Genomic DNA, 16,319 nt, shown 5'->3' with positions numbered 1-16,319 from the left:
GTTTGGACACACCTACTCATTCCAGGGTTTTTCTTTATTTTTACTATACATTCTACATTGTAGAAAAATAGTGAAGACATCAAAACTATGAAATAACACATATGGAATCATGTAGTAACCCAAAAATCAAAATTTTTGTAAACCCACAAATCTAAATAAACTGAAACTTTTCAGGACCCTGTCTTTCAAAGATAATTTGTAAAAATCCAAATAACTTCACCGATCTTCATTGTAAAGGGTTTAAACACTGTTTCCCATGCTTGTTCCCATGCTTGTTCAATGAACCATAAACAATGAATGAACATGCACCTGTGGTCATTAAGACACTAACAGCTTACAGACAGATGGCAGGCAATTAAGGCCACAGTTATGAAGACGTAGGACACTAAAGAGGCCTTTCTACTGACTCTGAAAAACACCAAAAGAAAGATGCCCAGGGTCCCTGCTCATCTGTGTGAACGTACCTTAGGCACCCTGCAAGGAGGCATGAGGACTGCAGATGTGGCCAGGGCAATAAATGGCCATGTCCGTACTGTGAGATGCCTAAGACAGCGCTACAGGGAGCACGGACAGCTGATCGTTCTCGCAGTGGCAGACCACGTGTAACAACACCTGCACAGAATCGGTACATCTGAACATCACACTTGAGAGACAGGTACAGGATGGTGGCAACAACAACTGCCCGAGTTACCCCAGGAACGCACAATCCCTCCATCAGTGCTCAGACTGTCCGTAATAGGCTGAGAGAGGCTGGACTGAGGGCTTGTAGGCCTGTTGTAAGGCAGGTCCTCACCAGAAATCACCGGTAACAACCCACCGTCGCTGGACCAGACACAGGACTGGCAAAAAGTGCTCTTAACTGACGAGTCGCGGTTTTGTCTCACCAGGGGTGATGGTCGGATTCGCGTTTATCGTCAAAGGAATGAGCGTTACAGCAAGGCCTGTACTCTGGAGCGGGATCAATTTGGAGGTGGAGGGTCCGTCATGGTCTGGGGTGGTATCTCACAGCATCATTCGACTGAGCTTGTTGACATTGCAGGCAATCTCAACGCTGTGCGTTACAGGGAAGACATCCTCCTCCCTCATGTAGTACCCTTCCTGCAGGCTCATCCTGACATGACCTTCCAACATGACAATGCCACCAGCCATACTGCTCGCTCTGTGCATGACTTCCTACAAGACAGGAATGTCAGTGTTCTGCCATGGCCAACGAAGAGCCAGGATCTAAATCCAATTGAGCACATCAGGGGCCTGTTGGATCGGAGGGTGAGGGCTAGGGCCATTCCCCCCAGAAATGTCTGGGGATTTCCAGGTGCCTTGGTGGAAGAGTGGGATAACATCTCACAGCAATAACTGGCAAATCTGCTGCAGTCCAAGAGGAGGAGATGCACTGCAGTACTTAATGCAGCTGGTGGCCATACCAGATACTGACAGTAACTTTTGATTTTGACCTCCTCTTTGTTCAGGGCCACATTATTCCATTTCTGTTAGTCACATGTCTGTGGAACTTGTTCAGTTTATGTCTCAGTTGTTGAATCTTGTCATGTTCATACAAATATTGACACATGTTAAGTTTGCTGAAAATAAACACAGTTGACAGAGAGAGGACGTTTCATCGTTTGCTGAGTTTATATTCTATATTTGATTCTCCAAAGTAGCCACCCTTTGCCTTGATGACAGCTTTGCGCACTCTTGGCATCATTACAACACTGTATATAGACATATTATGACATTTGAAATGTCTTTATTCTTTTGGAATTTTTGACATTTTTGTAAGTGTAATGTTTACTGTACATTTTTTGTTGTTTATTTCACTTTTGTTTATTATCTACTTCACTCTCTTTGGCAATGTAAACATACAGTTGAAGTCGGAAGTTTACATACACCTTAGCCAAATACATTTAAACTCCGTTTTCACAATTCCTGACATTTAATCCTAGTAAAAATTCCCTGTATTAGGTTAGTTAGGAACATCACTTTATTTTAAGAATGTGAAATGTCAGAATAATAGTAGAGAGAATGATTTATATGAGCTTTTATTTCTTTCATCACATTCCCAGTGGGTCAGAAGTTTACATACACTCAATTAGTATTTAGTAGCAATGCCTTTAAAATGTTTAACTTGGGTCAAATGTTTCAGGTAGCCTTCCACAAGCTTCCACAATAAGTTGGGTGAATTTTGGCCCATTCCTGACAGAGCTGGTGTAACTGAGTCAGGTTTGTAGGCCTCCTTGCTCGCACACGCTTTTTCAGGTCTGCCCAAACATTTTCTATAGAATTGAGGTCAGGGCTTTTGTTGTCCTTAAGCCATTTTGCCACAACTTTGGAAGTATGCTTGGGGTCATTGTCCATTTGGAAGACCCATTTGTGACCAAGCTTTAACTTCCCGACTGATGTCTTGAGATGTTGCTTCAATATATCCTTATCATTTTCCCTCTTTATGATGCCGTCTATTTTGTGAAGTGCACCAGTCCCTCTTGCATCAAAGCACCCCCACAACATAATGCTGCCACCCCCATACTTCACGGTTGGAATGGTGTTCTTCAGTTTGCAAGCCTCCCCCTTTTTCCTCCAAACTTACAGTGCCTTGCGAAAGTATTCTGCCCCCTTGAACTTTGCGACCTTTTGCCACATTTCAGGCTTCAAACATAAAGATATAAAACTGTATTTTTTTTGTGAAGAATCAACAACAAGTGGGACACAATCATGAAGTGGAACGACATTTATTGGATATTTCAAACTTTTTTAACAAATCAAAAACTGAAAAATTGGGCGTGCAAAATTATTCAGCCCCCTTAAGTTAATACTTTGTAGCGCCACCTTTTGCTGCGATTACAGCTGTAAGTCGCTTGGGGTATGTCTCTATCAGTTTTGCACATCGAGAGACTGACATTTTTTCCCATTCCTCCTTGCAAAACAGCTCGAGCTCAGTGAGGTTGGATGGAGAGCATTTGTGAACAGCAGTTTTCAGTTCTTTCCACAGATTCTCGATTGGATTCAGGTCTGGACTTTGACTTGGCCATTCTAACACCTGGATATGTTTATTTTTGAACCATTCCATTGTAGATTTTGCTTTATGTTTTGGATCATTGTCTTGTTGGAAGACAAATCTCCGTCCCAGTCTCAGGTCTTTTGCAGACTCCATCAGGTTTTTTTCCAGAATGGTCCTGTATTTGGCTCCATCCATCTTCCCATCAATTTTAACCATCTTCCCTGTCCCTGCTGAAGAAAAGCAGGCCCAAACCATGATGCTGCCACCACCATGTTTGACAGTGGGGACGGTGTGTTCAGCTGTGTTGCTTTTACGCCAAACATAACGTTTTGCATTGTTGCCAAAAAGTTCAATTTTGGTTTCATCTGACCAGAGCACCTTCTTCCACATGTTTGGTGTGTCTCCCAGGTGGCTTGTGGCAAACTTTAAACAACACTTTTTATGGATATCTTTAAGAAATGGCTTTCTTCTTGCCACTCTTCCATAAAGGCCAGATTTGTGCAATATACGACTGATTGTTGTCCTATGGACAGAGTCTCCCACCTCAGCTGTAGATCTCTGCAGTTCATCCAGAGTGATCATGGGCCTCTTGGCTGCATCTCTGATCAGTCTTCTCCTTGTATGAGTTGAAAGTTTAGAGGGACGGCCAGGTCTTGGTAGATTTGCAGTGGTCTGATACTCCTTCCATTTCAATATTATCGCTTGCGCAGTGCTCCTTGGGATGTTTAAAGCTTGGGAAATCTTTTTGTATCCAAATCCGGCTTTAAACTTCTTCACAACAGTATCTCGGACCTGCCTGGTGTGTTCTTTGTTCTTCATGATGCTCTCTGCGCTTTTAACGGACCTCTGAGACTATCACAGTGCAGGTGCATTTATACAGAGACTTAATTACACACAGGTGGATTGTATTTATCATCATTAGTCATTTAGGTCAACATTGGATCATTCAGAGATCCTCACTGAACTTCTGGAGAGAGTTTGCTGCACTGAAAGTAAAGGGGCTGAATACTTTTGCACGCCCAATTTTTCAGTTTTTGATTTGTTAAAAAAGTTTGAAACATCCAATAAATGTTGTTCCACTTCATGATTGTGTCCCACTTGTTGTTGATTCTTCACAAAAAAAAACAGTTTTATATCTTTATGTTTGAAGCCTGAAATGTGGTAAAAGGTCGCAAAGTTCAAGGGGGCCGAATACTTTCGCAAGGCACTGTAATGATGGTCATTATGGCCAAACATTTCTATTTTTGTTTCCTCAGACCAGAGGACATTTCTCCAAAAAGTACAATCTTCGTTCCCATGTGCAGTTGCAAACCGTAGTCTGGCTTTTTTATGGCGATTTTGTTCCATGTTATTTCTTTGTTTTACTGTGGATATAGATAATTTTGTACCTGTTGCATCCAGCATCTTCACAAGGTCCTTTGCTGTTGTTCTGGGATTGATTTGCACTTTTCACACCAAAGTACTTTCATCTCTAGGAGACAGAGCAGGTCTCCTTCCTGAGTGGTATGATGGCTGCGTGGTCCCATGGTGTTTATACTTGCGTCCTATTGTTTGTACAGATGAAGGCATTTGGAAATTTCTCCCAAGGATGAACCAGACTTGTGGAGGTCTACAATTTTGTTTCTGAGGTCTTGGCTGATTTATTTTGGTTTTCCCATGATGTCAAGCAAAGAGGCACTGAGTTTTTTTTTTAAATGTACCTTTATTTAGCCAGGCAAGTCAGTTAAGAACAAATTCTTATTTTCAATGACGGCATAGGAATGGTGGGTTAACTGCCTGTTCAGGGGCAGAACGACACATTTGTACCTTGTCAGCTCGGGGGTTTGAACTTGCAACCTTCCGGTTACTAGTCCAACGCTCTAACCACCCCGCAGTTTGAAGGTAGGCCTTGAAATACATCCACAGGTACACCTCCAATTTACTCAAATGATGTCAATTAGCCTATCAGAAGCTTCTAAAGCCATGACATCATTTTATGGAATTTTCCAAGCTGTTTAAAGGCAACTTAGTGTATGTAAACTTCTGACCCGCTGGAATTGTGATACAGTGAATTATTGTCACGCCTTGACCTTAAAAAGCCTGTTTATTTCTCTATTTGGTTAGGTCGGGGTGTGATTTGGGTGGGCATTCTAGTTTTCTATTTCTTTGTTGGCCGGGTAGGGTTCCCAATCAGAGGCAGCTGTCTATCGTTGTCTCTGATTGGGAATCATACTTAGAAAGCCTGTTTTCCACCCTAGTTTGTGGGAATTTGTCTTTGTATAGTTGCTGTTTAGCACTACAGAGCTTTACGGTCGTTTATATTTTGTTGTTTTTTGGTGTTCATTTAATGAAGTACGATGAACACTTTCCACGCTGCGCTTTGGTCTCTCATTCAACGACGGACGTAACAATTATAAGTGAAATAATCTGTAAACAGTTGTTGGAAAAACTGATTGTGTCATCCACAAAGTAGATGTCCTAACTGACTTGCCAAAACTATAGTTTGTTAACAAGAAATTTGTGGAGTGGTTTTAAAAAACGAGTTTTAATGACTTCAACCTAAGTCTATGTAAACTTCCGACTTCAACTGTATGTTTCCCATGCTAATACAGCCCCTTCAATTGAATTGAAATTGAGAGCGAGCTCTGCAGACAATATACTCCAGCTGCATTAGCAGTAAATGGAGCCACACACCTCTATGATGGTGGCCTTGCCCACGTGTTCGGCAGTGGGGGATCCGTAGAGCACCCCATCGCTGTGGGAGGTTCTCTGGATGTAACGCAGCCAGCCTGGCCGGTCTGGGTAGCCCATCAGGTTGGTGTTGAAAGTGATGGGGTCGTTGCTGGAATCCCCTGTACGGACAGACGTTGGTACATGTACAATAAACGCACCCAGCCTAGTAGTTAGTCAACTAGACCCTGATAGTGTGAGATGTAAATGCTACTCTGACACTGACATTTATGCATTTACTGTATTGTAGCTTAGCTAAATATATGTTATTACTGAATAGATGAGTATTTATTATTAGTATTAATAATAACTAGGTACTAGTAGTAATAGTAAAATAAGTAATCTGGTTATTATTATCTGGTTATTATTATTATTGAATTGAGTGATCCAATAAGGAACACAGACCAGGTTTGGGATAGGGGGGAAACTCTCCTTTGAAGTGCTCTCTCTCCAGGACGTGGACAAACAGCACACCTGCAGACGGGTAGACGTTCCGGTCAGCGTGCAACGTCGACAGGATGGTGACCACTGTAGCACAGAGAGAGGACACCGAGGTAATTAGCTGGGGGTCCTGTGTGTGGGGGAGGCAATGCGTGTGTGTCTTCATCATTACAGCCCCTACCAACGGCATTCAGGAGGGAGAAAATGTCCCTTTCCTAGGTGAAAATCTCCATCATGTGTACATTGTTCAAGTTCTTTGTTTCTGGCCATATTGAGCCTGTAATCGAACCCACAAATGCTGATGCTCCAGATACTCAACTAGTCTAAAGAAGGTCAGTTGTATTGCTTCTTTAATCATAACAACAGTTTTCAGCTGTGCTAACATAATTGCAAAAGGGTTGTCTCATGATTAATTAGCCTTTTAAAATTATAAACTTGGATTAGCTAACACAACGTGTCATTGGAACACAGGAGTGATGGTTGCTGATAATGGGCCATTGTACACCTATGTAGATATTCCATTAAAAATCAGCCATTTCATTCTACAATAGTAATTTACAACATTAACAATGTCTACACTGTATTTCTGATGAATTTGATGTTATTTTAATGGACAAAAAAAAATAAACATCTTTCAAAAACAAGGAAATGTCTAAGTGACCCCAAACCTTTGAACGGTAGTGTATGAGCTTAGTTCAACTATCGTACCCCATCAGAACCCACATTTTTGTCAACAATGTACATGGTTAAAAGTATAATCTTAGTGTAATGGATGGTCAGTCCTTTCATCCATACCTCTGTCTATTCATTTGAGAGTGGTTATATTTCACAAGCCCCATTCCTCAGCTGTTTTATTGTTTCAACCCGATTCCCACTTTAATTGATCTAGAAATCTATTTGGAGGCTGCTGGCTAAATTGGGAGAGCTGGTACATATGTTTTGTTTCCTTGCCAAACAAGGCCAGTAGTATATAGCCAGAGAAGTTTAAGCTATTCAGTCTGGTCTTTGATATAGGCCGAGCCTAGTGGTGATGAGTGCAGGAACAGTCAGCCAGGCACCCAGGCCACAGTTGACTTGTCAGTAGTTATTAAAGGCCTATGATATCAGGAACCAGAGTGCCAGAGCAGTGAATGGTTGTCAACAGCAGTAGGGAGCTGCAGTACTGGGACTCAGTCAGCCTCTTAAAGATACAGTCTGGGATTCCAACAACCAAACAGCCGCCACGCCCCGCCTCTTATTTTGGTAAACAGCTGTCGGATGGGGGTTCTGAAAGGGTAAGACAGTTTTGCTCAGCTCATTTATAAGTTATGTTCCACAATAATGAATGGCTATATATAATTAATTTAAAAGTTTAAAAAAATGATCCCAATCCCAGACTGTTCTGGAACCTAGCGTACCTTCTTCTCTGTCTCATACTCCCTGACTCCATTATACCACAACCTACTGTTTAGACCCTTTCCACTTAGAACACAAACACACATATTCTTTATTCAGGAAGTGTTGCAGAGGCAAATGGAAGCTCTTAAGATGGTTTATGCAAGAGAGAGCTGGAGGTGTTGTGTGCCATTACTCTCTTTCTCCCCCTCCTCTCTCCTCCCCCTCTTCTTCTCTGGTTTGACAGTGTTTCTCTTTCTCTACCTCTTCTACCTCCCCCTCCTCCCCCTCTTCTTCTCTGGTTTGACAGAGCGTTTCTCTTTCTCTATTTTTCCCCTCCCTCCTCCAGTGGAGCTACGTCTTTTATCACTATGGGAAAGGGAGGGCGCTGGGAAGGGAGGGAGGGGGTAGAACTGCAGTACAGTGTGTGTGTGCGTGTGCGTGTGTGTGTGCGAGAGAGAGACAGCTCCACTGTTCATGACTGCAGACAAATAACTTAAATTCCATTAGCAGGAAATAGAGCCTGGAAGAGATGAACATATACTACATGACCAAAGGTATGTGGACACCTGCTTGTCAAACATCTCATTCCAAAATCATGGGCATTAATATGGATTTGGTCCCTCACTTTGCTGCTATAACAGCCTTCACTCTTCTGAAGGCTTTCCACTAGATGTAGGAACATTGCTGCGGGGACTTGCTTACATTCAGCCACAAGAGCGTTAGTGAGGTTGGGCACTGATGTTGGGCGATTAGACCTGGCTCGCAGTCAACGTTCCAATTCAAATCAAATCAAATTGTATTTGTCACATACACATAGTTAGCAGATGTTAATGCGAGTGTAGCGAAATGCTTGTGCTTCTAGTTCCGACAATGCAGTAATAAACCAACGAGTAATCTAACCTAACAATTCCACAATAACTACCTTATACACACAAGTGTAAAGGGATGAAGAATATGTACATACAAATATATAAATGAGTGATGGTACAGAACAGCATAGGCAAGATGCAGTAGATGGTATAGAGTACAGTATGAGATGAGTAATGTAGGGTATGTAAACATTACATTAAGTAGCATTGTTTAAAGTGGCTAGTGATACATTTTTCCATACATTTTTCCATGATTAAAGTTGCTGGAGTTGAGTCAGTATGTTGGCAGCAGCCACTCAATCTTAGTGGTGGCTGTTTAACAGTTTGATGGCCTTGATATAGAAGCTGTTTTTCAGTCTCTCGGCCCCTGCTTTGATGCACCTGTACCGACCTCGCCTTCTGGATGATAGCGGGGTGAACAGGTAGTGGCTCGGGTGGTTGTTGTCCTTGATGATCTTTACGGCCTTCCTGTGACATCGGGTGGTGTAGGTGTCCTGGAGGGCAGGTAGTTTGCCCCCGGTAATGCGTTGTGCAGACCTCACTACCCTCTGGAGAGCCTTGCGGTTGTGGGCGGAGCAGTTGCCGTACCAGGCGGTGATACAGCCCGACAGGATGCTCTCGATTGTGCATCTGTAAAAGTTTGTGAGTGCTTTTGGTGACAAGCCAAATTTCTTCAGCCTCCTGAGGTTGAAGAGGCGCTGCTGCGCCTTCTTCACCATGCTGTCTGTGTGGGTGGACCAATTCAGTTTGTCTGTGATGTGTACGCCGAGGAACTTAAAACTTACTACCCTCTCCCCTACTGTCCCGTCGATGTGGATAGGGGGGTGCTCCCTCTGCTGTTGTTTGATGGAGTTGAGGTCAGGGCTCTGTGCAGGCCAGTCAAGTTCTTCCACACCGATCTCGACAAATCATTTCTGTATGGATCTCACTGTGTGCACGGGGGCATTGTCAAGCTGAAACTGGAAAGGGCCTTCCCCAAACTGTTTCCACAAAGTTGGAAGCAAAGAATCATCTAGAATGTTATTGTACTGTATGCTGTAGCATTATGATTTCCCTTCACTGGAACTAAGGGGCCTAGCCCGAACCATGAAAAACAGCCCCAGACCATTATTCCTCCTCCACCAAACTTTACAGTTGGCACTATGCATTTGGGCAGGTAGCGTTCTCCTGGCATCTGCCTTACCCAGATCTGTCCGTCGGACTGCCAGATGGTGAAGCATGATTCATCCTTCCAGAGAACCCGTTTCCACTGCTCCAGAGTCCAATGGTGGCGATTTATGCCAAACCAGCCGACGCTTGACATTGTGCATGGTGCATTGTGCATTGTGCTTAGTCTTGTGTGAGGCTGCTCTGCCATGGAAACCCATTTCATGACACTCCTGACGAACAGTTATTGTGCTGACGTTGTTTCAGAGGCAGTTTGGAACTTGGTAGAGAGTGTTGCAACCGAGGACAGATGATTTTTAAGCGCTTCAGCACTTGCTTGACGGTCCCTTTCTGTGAGCTTGTGTTGCCTACAACTTTGTGGCTGAGCCGTTGTTGCTCCTAGACATTTCCACTTCACAATAACAGAACTTATAGTTGCCCAGGGAAGCTCTAGCAGGTAAGAAATTTGACGAACTGACTTGTTGGAAAGGTGGAATCCTATGATGGTGCCATGTTGAAAGTCACTGAGCTCTTCAGTGCAGGCCATTCTGCTGCCAATGTTTGTCTATGGGGATTGCATGGCTGTGTGCGCAATTTTATATACAGTGGGGAGAACAAGTATTTGATACACTGCCGATTTTGCAGGTTTTCCTACTTACAAAGCATGTAGAGGTCTGTAATTTATATCATACGTACACTTCAACTGTGAGAGACGGAATCTAAAACAAAAATCCAGAAAATCACATTGTATGATTTTTAAGTCATTCATTTGCATTTTATTGCATTACATAAGTATTTGATCACCTACCAACCAGTAAGAATTCCAGCTCTCACAGACCTGTTAGTTTTTCTTTAAGAAGCCCTCCTGTTCTCCACTAATTATCTGTATTAACTGCACCTGTTTGAACTTGTTACATGGATAAAAGACACCTGTACACACACTCAATCAAACAGACTCCAACCTCTCCACAATGGCCAAGACCAGAGAGCTGTGTAAGGACATCAGGGTTAAATTGTAGACCTGCACAAGGCTGGGATGGGCTACAGGACAATAGCAAGCAGCTTGGTGAGAAGGCAACAACTGTTGGCGCAATTATTAGAAAATGGAAGAAGTTCAAGATGACGGTCAATTATCCTCGGTCTGGGGCTCCATGCAAGATCTCACCTCGTGGGGCATCAATGATCATGAGGAAGGTGAGGGATCAGCCCAGAACTACACGGGCGTACCTGGTCAATTACCTGAAGAGAGCTGGGACCACAGTCTCAAAGAAAACCATTAGTAACACATTATTCCGTCATGGATTAAAATCCTGCAGCGCACGCAAGGTCCCCCTGCTCAAGCCAGCGCATGTCCAGGCCCGTCTGAAGTTTGCCAATGACCATCTGGATGATCCAGAGGAGGAATGGGAGAAGGTCATGTGGTCTGATGAGACAAAATTAGAGCTTTTTGGTCTAAACTCCACTCGCCGTGTTTGGAGGAAGTAGAATGATGAGTACAACCCCAAGAACACCATCCCAACCGCGAAGCACGGAGGTGGCAACATCATTCTTTGGGGATGCTTTTCTGCAAAGGGGACAGGATGACTGCACCCTATTGAGGGGAGGATGGATGGGGCCATGTATCGCGAGATCTTGGCCAACAATCTCCTTCCCTCAGTAAGAGCATTGAAAATGGGTCGTGGCTTGGACTTCCAGCATGACATCGACCCGAAACACACAGCCAGGGCAACTAAAGAGTGGCTCCGTAAGAAGAATCTCAAGGTCCTGGAGTGGCCTACCCAGTCTCCAGACCTGAACCCAATAGAAAATCTTTGGAGAGGGCTGAAAGTCCGTATTGCCCAGCGAAAGCCCTGAAACCTGAAGGATCTGGAGAAGGTCTGTATGGAGGAGTGGGCCAAAATCCCTGCTGCAGTGTGTGCAAACCTGGTCAAGAACTACAGGAAACGTATGGTCTCTGTAATTGCAAACAAAAGTTTCTGTACCAAATATTAAGTTCTGCTTTTCTGATGTATCAAATACTTATGTCATGCAATAAAATGCAAATTAATTACTTAAAAATCATACAATGTGATTTTCTGGATTTTTGTTTTAGATTCCGTCTCTCACAGTTGAAGTGTACCTATGATAAAAATTACAGACCTCTACATGCTTTGTAAGTAGGAAAACCTGCAAAATCGGCAGTGTATTAAATACTTGTTCTCCCCACTGTACCTGTCAGCAACGGGTGTGGCTGAAATAGCCTAATCCACTAATTTGTAGGGGTGTCCACATTAGAGGTCGACCGATTATGATTTTTCAACGGCGATACCGATTATTGAAGGACCAAAAAAAGCCAATACCGATTAATCGCCCGTTTTTTAAAATGTATTTGTAATAATGACAATTACAGCAATACTGAATTAACACTTATTTTAACTTAATATAATACATTAATAAAAATCAATTTAGCCTCAAATAAATAATTAAACTTGTTCAATTTGGTTTAAATAATGAAAAAACTAAGTGTTGGAGAAGAAAGTAAAAGTGCAATATGCCATGTAAAAAAGCTAACGTTTAAGTTCCTTGCTCAGAACATATGAAAGTTGGTGATTCCTTTTAACATGAGACTTCAATATTCCAAGGTAAGAGGTTTTAGGTTATAGTTAATATAGTATTTATAGGACTACTTCTCTCTATACCATTTCTATTTCATATACCTTTGACTATTGGATGTTCTTATAGGCACTTTAGTATTGCCAGTGTAACATTATAGCTTCTGTCCCTCTCCTCCCCCCTACCTGGGCATGAACCAGGAACACATCGACAACAACCACCCTCGAAGCAGTGTTACCCATCGCTCCACAAAAGCCGCGGCCCTTGTAGAGCAAGGGGAACAACCACTCCAAGTCTCAGAGCCAGTGACGTTTGAAACGCTATTAGCGCGCACCCCGCTAACTAGCTAGCCATTTCACATCGGTTACACCAGCCTAATCTCGGGAGTTTATAGACTTGAAGTCATAAACAGCGCAATGCTAAAAGCACAGCGAAGAGCTGCTGGCAAAATGCACTAAAGTGCTGTTTGAATGAATCCTTACGAACCTGCTGCTGCCTACAGTCAGACTGCTCTATCAAATATCAAATGATAGACTTAATTATAACATAATAACACACAGAAATACGAGCCTTTAGTCATTAATATGGTTGAATCTGGAAACTATCATTTTGAAAACAAAACGGTTATTATTTCAGTGAAATACGGAACCGTTCCATATTTTATCTAACGGGTGGCATCCCTAAATCTAAATATTCCTGTTACATTGTACAACCTTCAATGTTATGTCATAATTACGTAAAATTCTGGCAAATTAGGTCGTAATGAGCCAGGTGGCCCAAACTGTTGCATATACCCTGACTCTGCGTGCAATGAACGCAAGAAGTGACACAATTTCACCTGGTTAATATTGCCTACTAACCTGGATTTATTTTAGCTAAATATGCAGGTTTAAAAATATATACTTCTGTATATTGATTTTAAGAAAGGCATTGGTGTTTATGATTAGGTACAGTCGTGCAACGATTGTGCTTTTTTCGCAAATGTGCTTTTGTTAAATCATCCCCCTGCGTAGCATCGATTATAGCAGGACACGCTAGATAAACTAGTAATATCATCAACCATGTGTAGTTAACTAGTGATTATGATTGATTGATTGTTTTTTATAAAATAAGTTTAATGCTAGCTAGCAACTTACCTTGGCTTCTACTGCATTCGTGTAACAGGCAGGCTCCTCGTGGAGTGCAATGAGAGGCAGGTGGTTAGAGCGTTGGACTAGTTAACCGTAAGGTTGCAAGAATCCTGGAGCTGGCAAGGTAAAAATCTGTCATTCTGCCCCTGAACAAGGCAGTTAACCCACCATTCCTAGGCCGTCATTGAAAATAAGAATGTGTTCTTAACTGACTTGCCTAGGGAAATAAAGGTGTAAAAAAAAAAAATATCTGTGTCCAAAAATACCGATTTCCGATTGTTATGAAAACTTGAAATCGGCCCTAATTAATCGGCCATTCCGATTAATCGGTCGACCTCTAGTCCACATACTTTTGTAAATATAGTGTAGGTCCCTACTCCCTACTGGAAAACATGTTACCATCATCATCTTCCTTCTTCATCATCGTTATGACATACTGGGAGATTTGGGCTGCTTTCCCGGACACAGATTAGGCCTAGTCCTAATTGGACTAAAAATCACTTTCAATGGAGAATGAACATACTTTCTAGTCCAGTACTAGACTTAATCTGAGTCTGGGAAACTGGAGAAAAATAAACACAAGAGTCCACATAAAGGGTTAAACCACTCTGGGACAGAAGAGATTACAGACAGCACAGTCAGATTACGCTAGCCTACATCCTATCCAGTGCACACAGTTGTCTGAAGCCCATTCAAAATCAGACTGTGAACAAATGTCTCAATGGACTTTGACTACTTTAACCAAACAGATCTAGGATCCCCTTCTGAATCAAAACACTAAACATTAAAGTGTCCCAGATGTCCTTTGTCCCCGGGGACCTGGTCACAGAAAAAGGCGGTCAATGATCTAAACGGTTGTATAGATGTGAAATAATCACACGCTTGGGATCAGTGGACTGTGACGAAGCCATAGAAATAGAACCGGCCCAGCAACCGCTAACCTGCCCGGCAACCACTACTGCACATTGAGCTATGATCTAGGCTACTCCTATAGTTGGCTGAATGTTCCAATGTCAGTACACCATAAAACTAATGTTGCATCCCAAATGGCACCATATTCCTTACATAGTGTGCTGTCCCTATGGCCCCTGGTCAACTGTAGTTCATTATATAGGGTATAGGGTGACATTTTGGGAAGCAGCCCAGGTCTGTCAGTGACCTTCTCTTAAATCACACTTAAGTATATTATTCTATTAGGCGTCACACTACAAACCCCATGGTGGTCACAGCCGCAGCCAAGGTCAAGCATCGACCCTTCCTTTCAGAGATGCTTGATGCGGTTTAATTAACACACATTGCCCACAGACATGTCAGCCCATAGAATGAGACTTACTAGAATGGAAATCCCCATTCAAGTCAACATTCCAAATTAAATTTCTATGTGTCAGCCCAGATGGCCTTTCCCAGGTCGCCGTCAGTCTATTTCTTAGAGGCTCCAAGAGGGCTGCATCCTAACTTGCACCATATTCCCTACATAATGCAATACACTCTTAGAAAAAAAGGTGCTATCTAGAACATAAAAGGGTTCTTAGCTGTCCCCATAGGAGAACCATTTTGGTTCCATGTAGACCTGGAACCCAAAAGGATTCTACTTCGGGAACAGCCAAATAACCATTTTGGAACCCTTTTTTCTGAGAGAATACTTTTGACCAGAGCCACATGTGCCCTGGTAAAATGTAGTGCAGTAGCCTATATTGGTAATAGGGTGGCATTTGAAACGCATTTGAGAGACTCCAGCCAAAGAAAGCAGATATAATTTGCTAATTTAATGACAGGCCGTGCTAATAGCATCAGATCTGCTTACACCTGGATCTGTGGGCACAGCAAGTCCTTCTGGAGATGATGAACCAACAGCCTACTCTAATACATCACCCATTAATGGTTAATGCTAAACTCCCTAACCACGAGATAATCCCGCGGGAGCCATCACACGCACACACATACAAACATACTAACACACACACACTCACATGCATATAGGCTAGTGTACACACACACAAAACACACACACACCTTGCCATGTTCCCTTGCTGCAGATCACTAACAGAATGGATAACCCTTCTTTTATGCATTTATGGACCAACCCGACCTTGGGCACACAGCAGCCTTAGCCAAAAATAGTCTTTATTAATGTCATTGGCCACACATAGAAAAAAGAGCTTGTCTCCTGAAAGGCTGGCTAGGCAGCAAGGGGATGTCCTCTGTCCTGTTATTCTTTCCAATCAGCAGTGTAAGGTGGAGGAAGGTGGATCAGTCTGTAATTTCCGGTCAGGGGGAATGCATGTGCATTTAGTTCTCATTAAAACTACACAGACTTATGGGAGCGCTATTAGATTTGATCTAGCCTTTGGTCTCTCTCTCTAGACCGGAGTGATCCTACATGGAAGTGAAACTGTGCTCTGTGTCTGCCTCTATAGGCAGTGATCCTACCTGGAAGTGAAACTGTGCTCTGTGTCTGCCTCTATAGGCAGTGGTCGCTAGCAGGGGAAACTGTGCTCTGTGTCTGCCTCGATAGGCAGTGGTCGCTAGCAGGGGAAACTGTGCTCTGTGTCTGCCTCTATAGGCAGTCTATAGGCAGTGATCGCTAGCAGGGGAAACTGTGCTCTGTGTCTGCCTCGATAGGCAGTGGTCGCTAGCAGGGGAAACTGTGCTCTGTGTCTGCCTCTATAGGCAGTGATCGCTAGCAGGGGAAACTGTTGCCTGTGTCTGCCTATATAGGCAGTGGTCGCTAGCAGGGGAGGACCACAGCAAACTCAGACGTCCCTACTGTACCTAACCTAAACTTGGAGCACAACCATTCTGGACTAAGGTAACAATGAGCATATTTTTTTCGTTGCAGCTGTGATTAAATAATATTAACGTGGTGAGGAAAGATGTTTTCACACGTGATTACTATAGTATTCAATATGGCTTTTGTAGCCTAGGCTACATATAGCAGACTAAACTCCACTCCAGGCTACATGTCATGCAAAAATATGAGAAATGCATTGAGAAATATATGAGAAATGCAAGATGAAGAGTAACATCTTCTCATGAATTGCAGGACTGATGACATACTGTAGC

General features: G+C 42.9%; 2 protein-coding genes across 8 annotated transcripts in view; one reads left to right on the top strand and one right to left on the bottom strand.

The window, feature by feature from the left end:
* Positions 1 to 16,319, bottom strand: part of LOC110488017 (epsilon-sarcoglycan) — a 32,173-nt gene that overhangs the window by 15,221 nt on the left and 633 nt on the right. For all 4 annotated transcript variants that reach the window (XM_021559972.3, XM_021559969.3, XM_021559971.3 and 1 more), the window contains exons 2-3: positions 6,107 to 6,229; positions 5,666 to 5,823 (exon numbers count right to left, since the gene is read on the bottom strand). In XM_021559972.3, coding sequence (XP_021415647.1) covers positions 5,666 to 5,823; positions 6,107 to 6,229 — 281 coding nt within the window. The remainder of the gene's footprint in view (positions 1 to 5,665; positions 5,824 to 6,106; positions 6,230 to 16,319) is intronic.
* LOC110489394 (neurabin-1) overlaps positions 15,262 to 16,319 on the top strand; it is a 94,412-nt gene continuing 93,354 nt past the window's right edge. For all 4 annotated transcript variants that reach the window (XR_016493526.1, XM_090227658.1, XM_090227656.1 and 1 more), the window contains exon 1: positions 15,262 to 16,065. The gene's annotated coding sequence lies outside the window, so the exon portion shown is untranslated. The remainder of the gene's footprint in view (positions 16,066 to 16,319) is intronic.

Source organism: Oncorhynchus mykiss, chromosome 30, assembly GCF_057628025.1.
Source record: "Oncorhynchus mykiss isolate SJ-2025 chromosome 30, ASM5762802v1, whole genome shotgun sequence".
NCBI lineage: Eukaryota > Metazoa > Chordata > Actinopteri > Salmoniformes > Salmonidae > Oncorhynchus > Oncorhynchus mykiss.
Note: the sequence above shows the minus strand (reverse complement) of the source record. Positions and strands in the feature narration are given on the sequence as shown.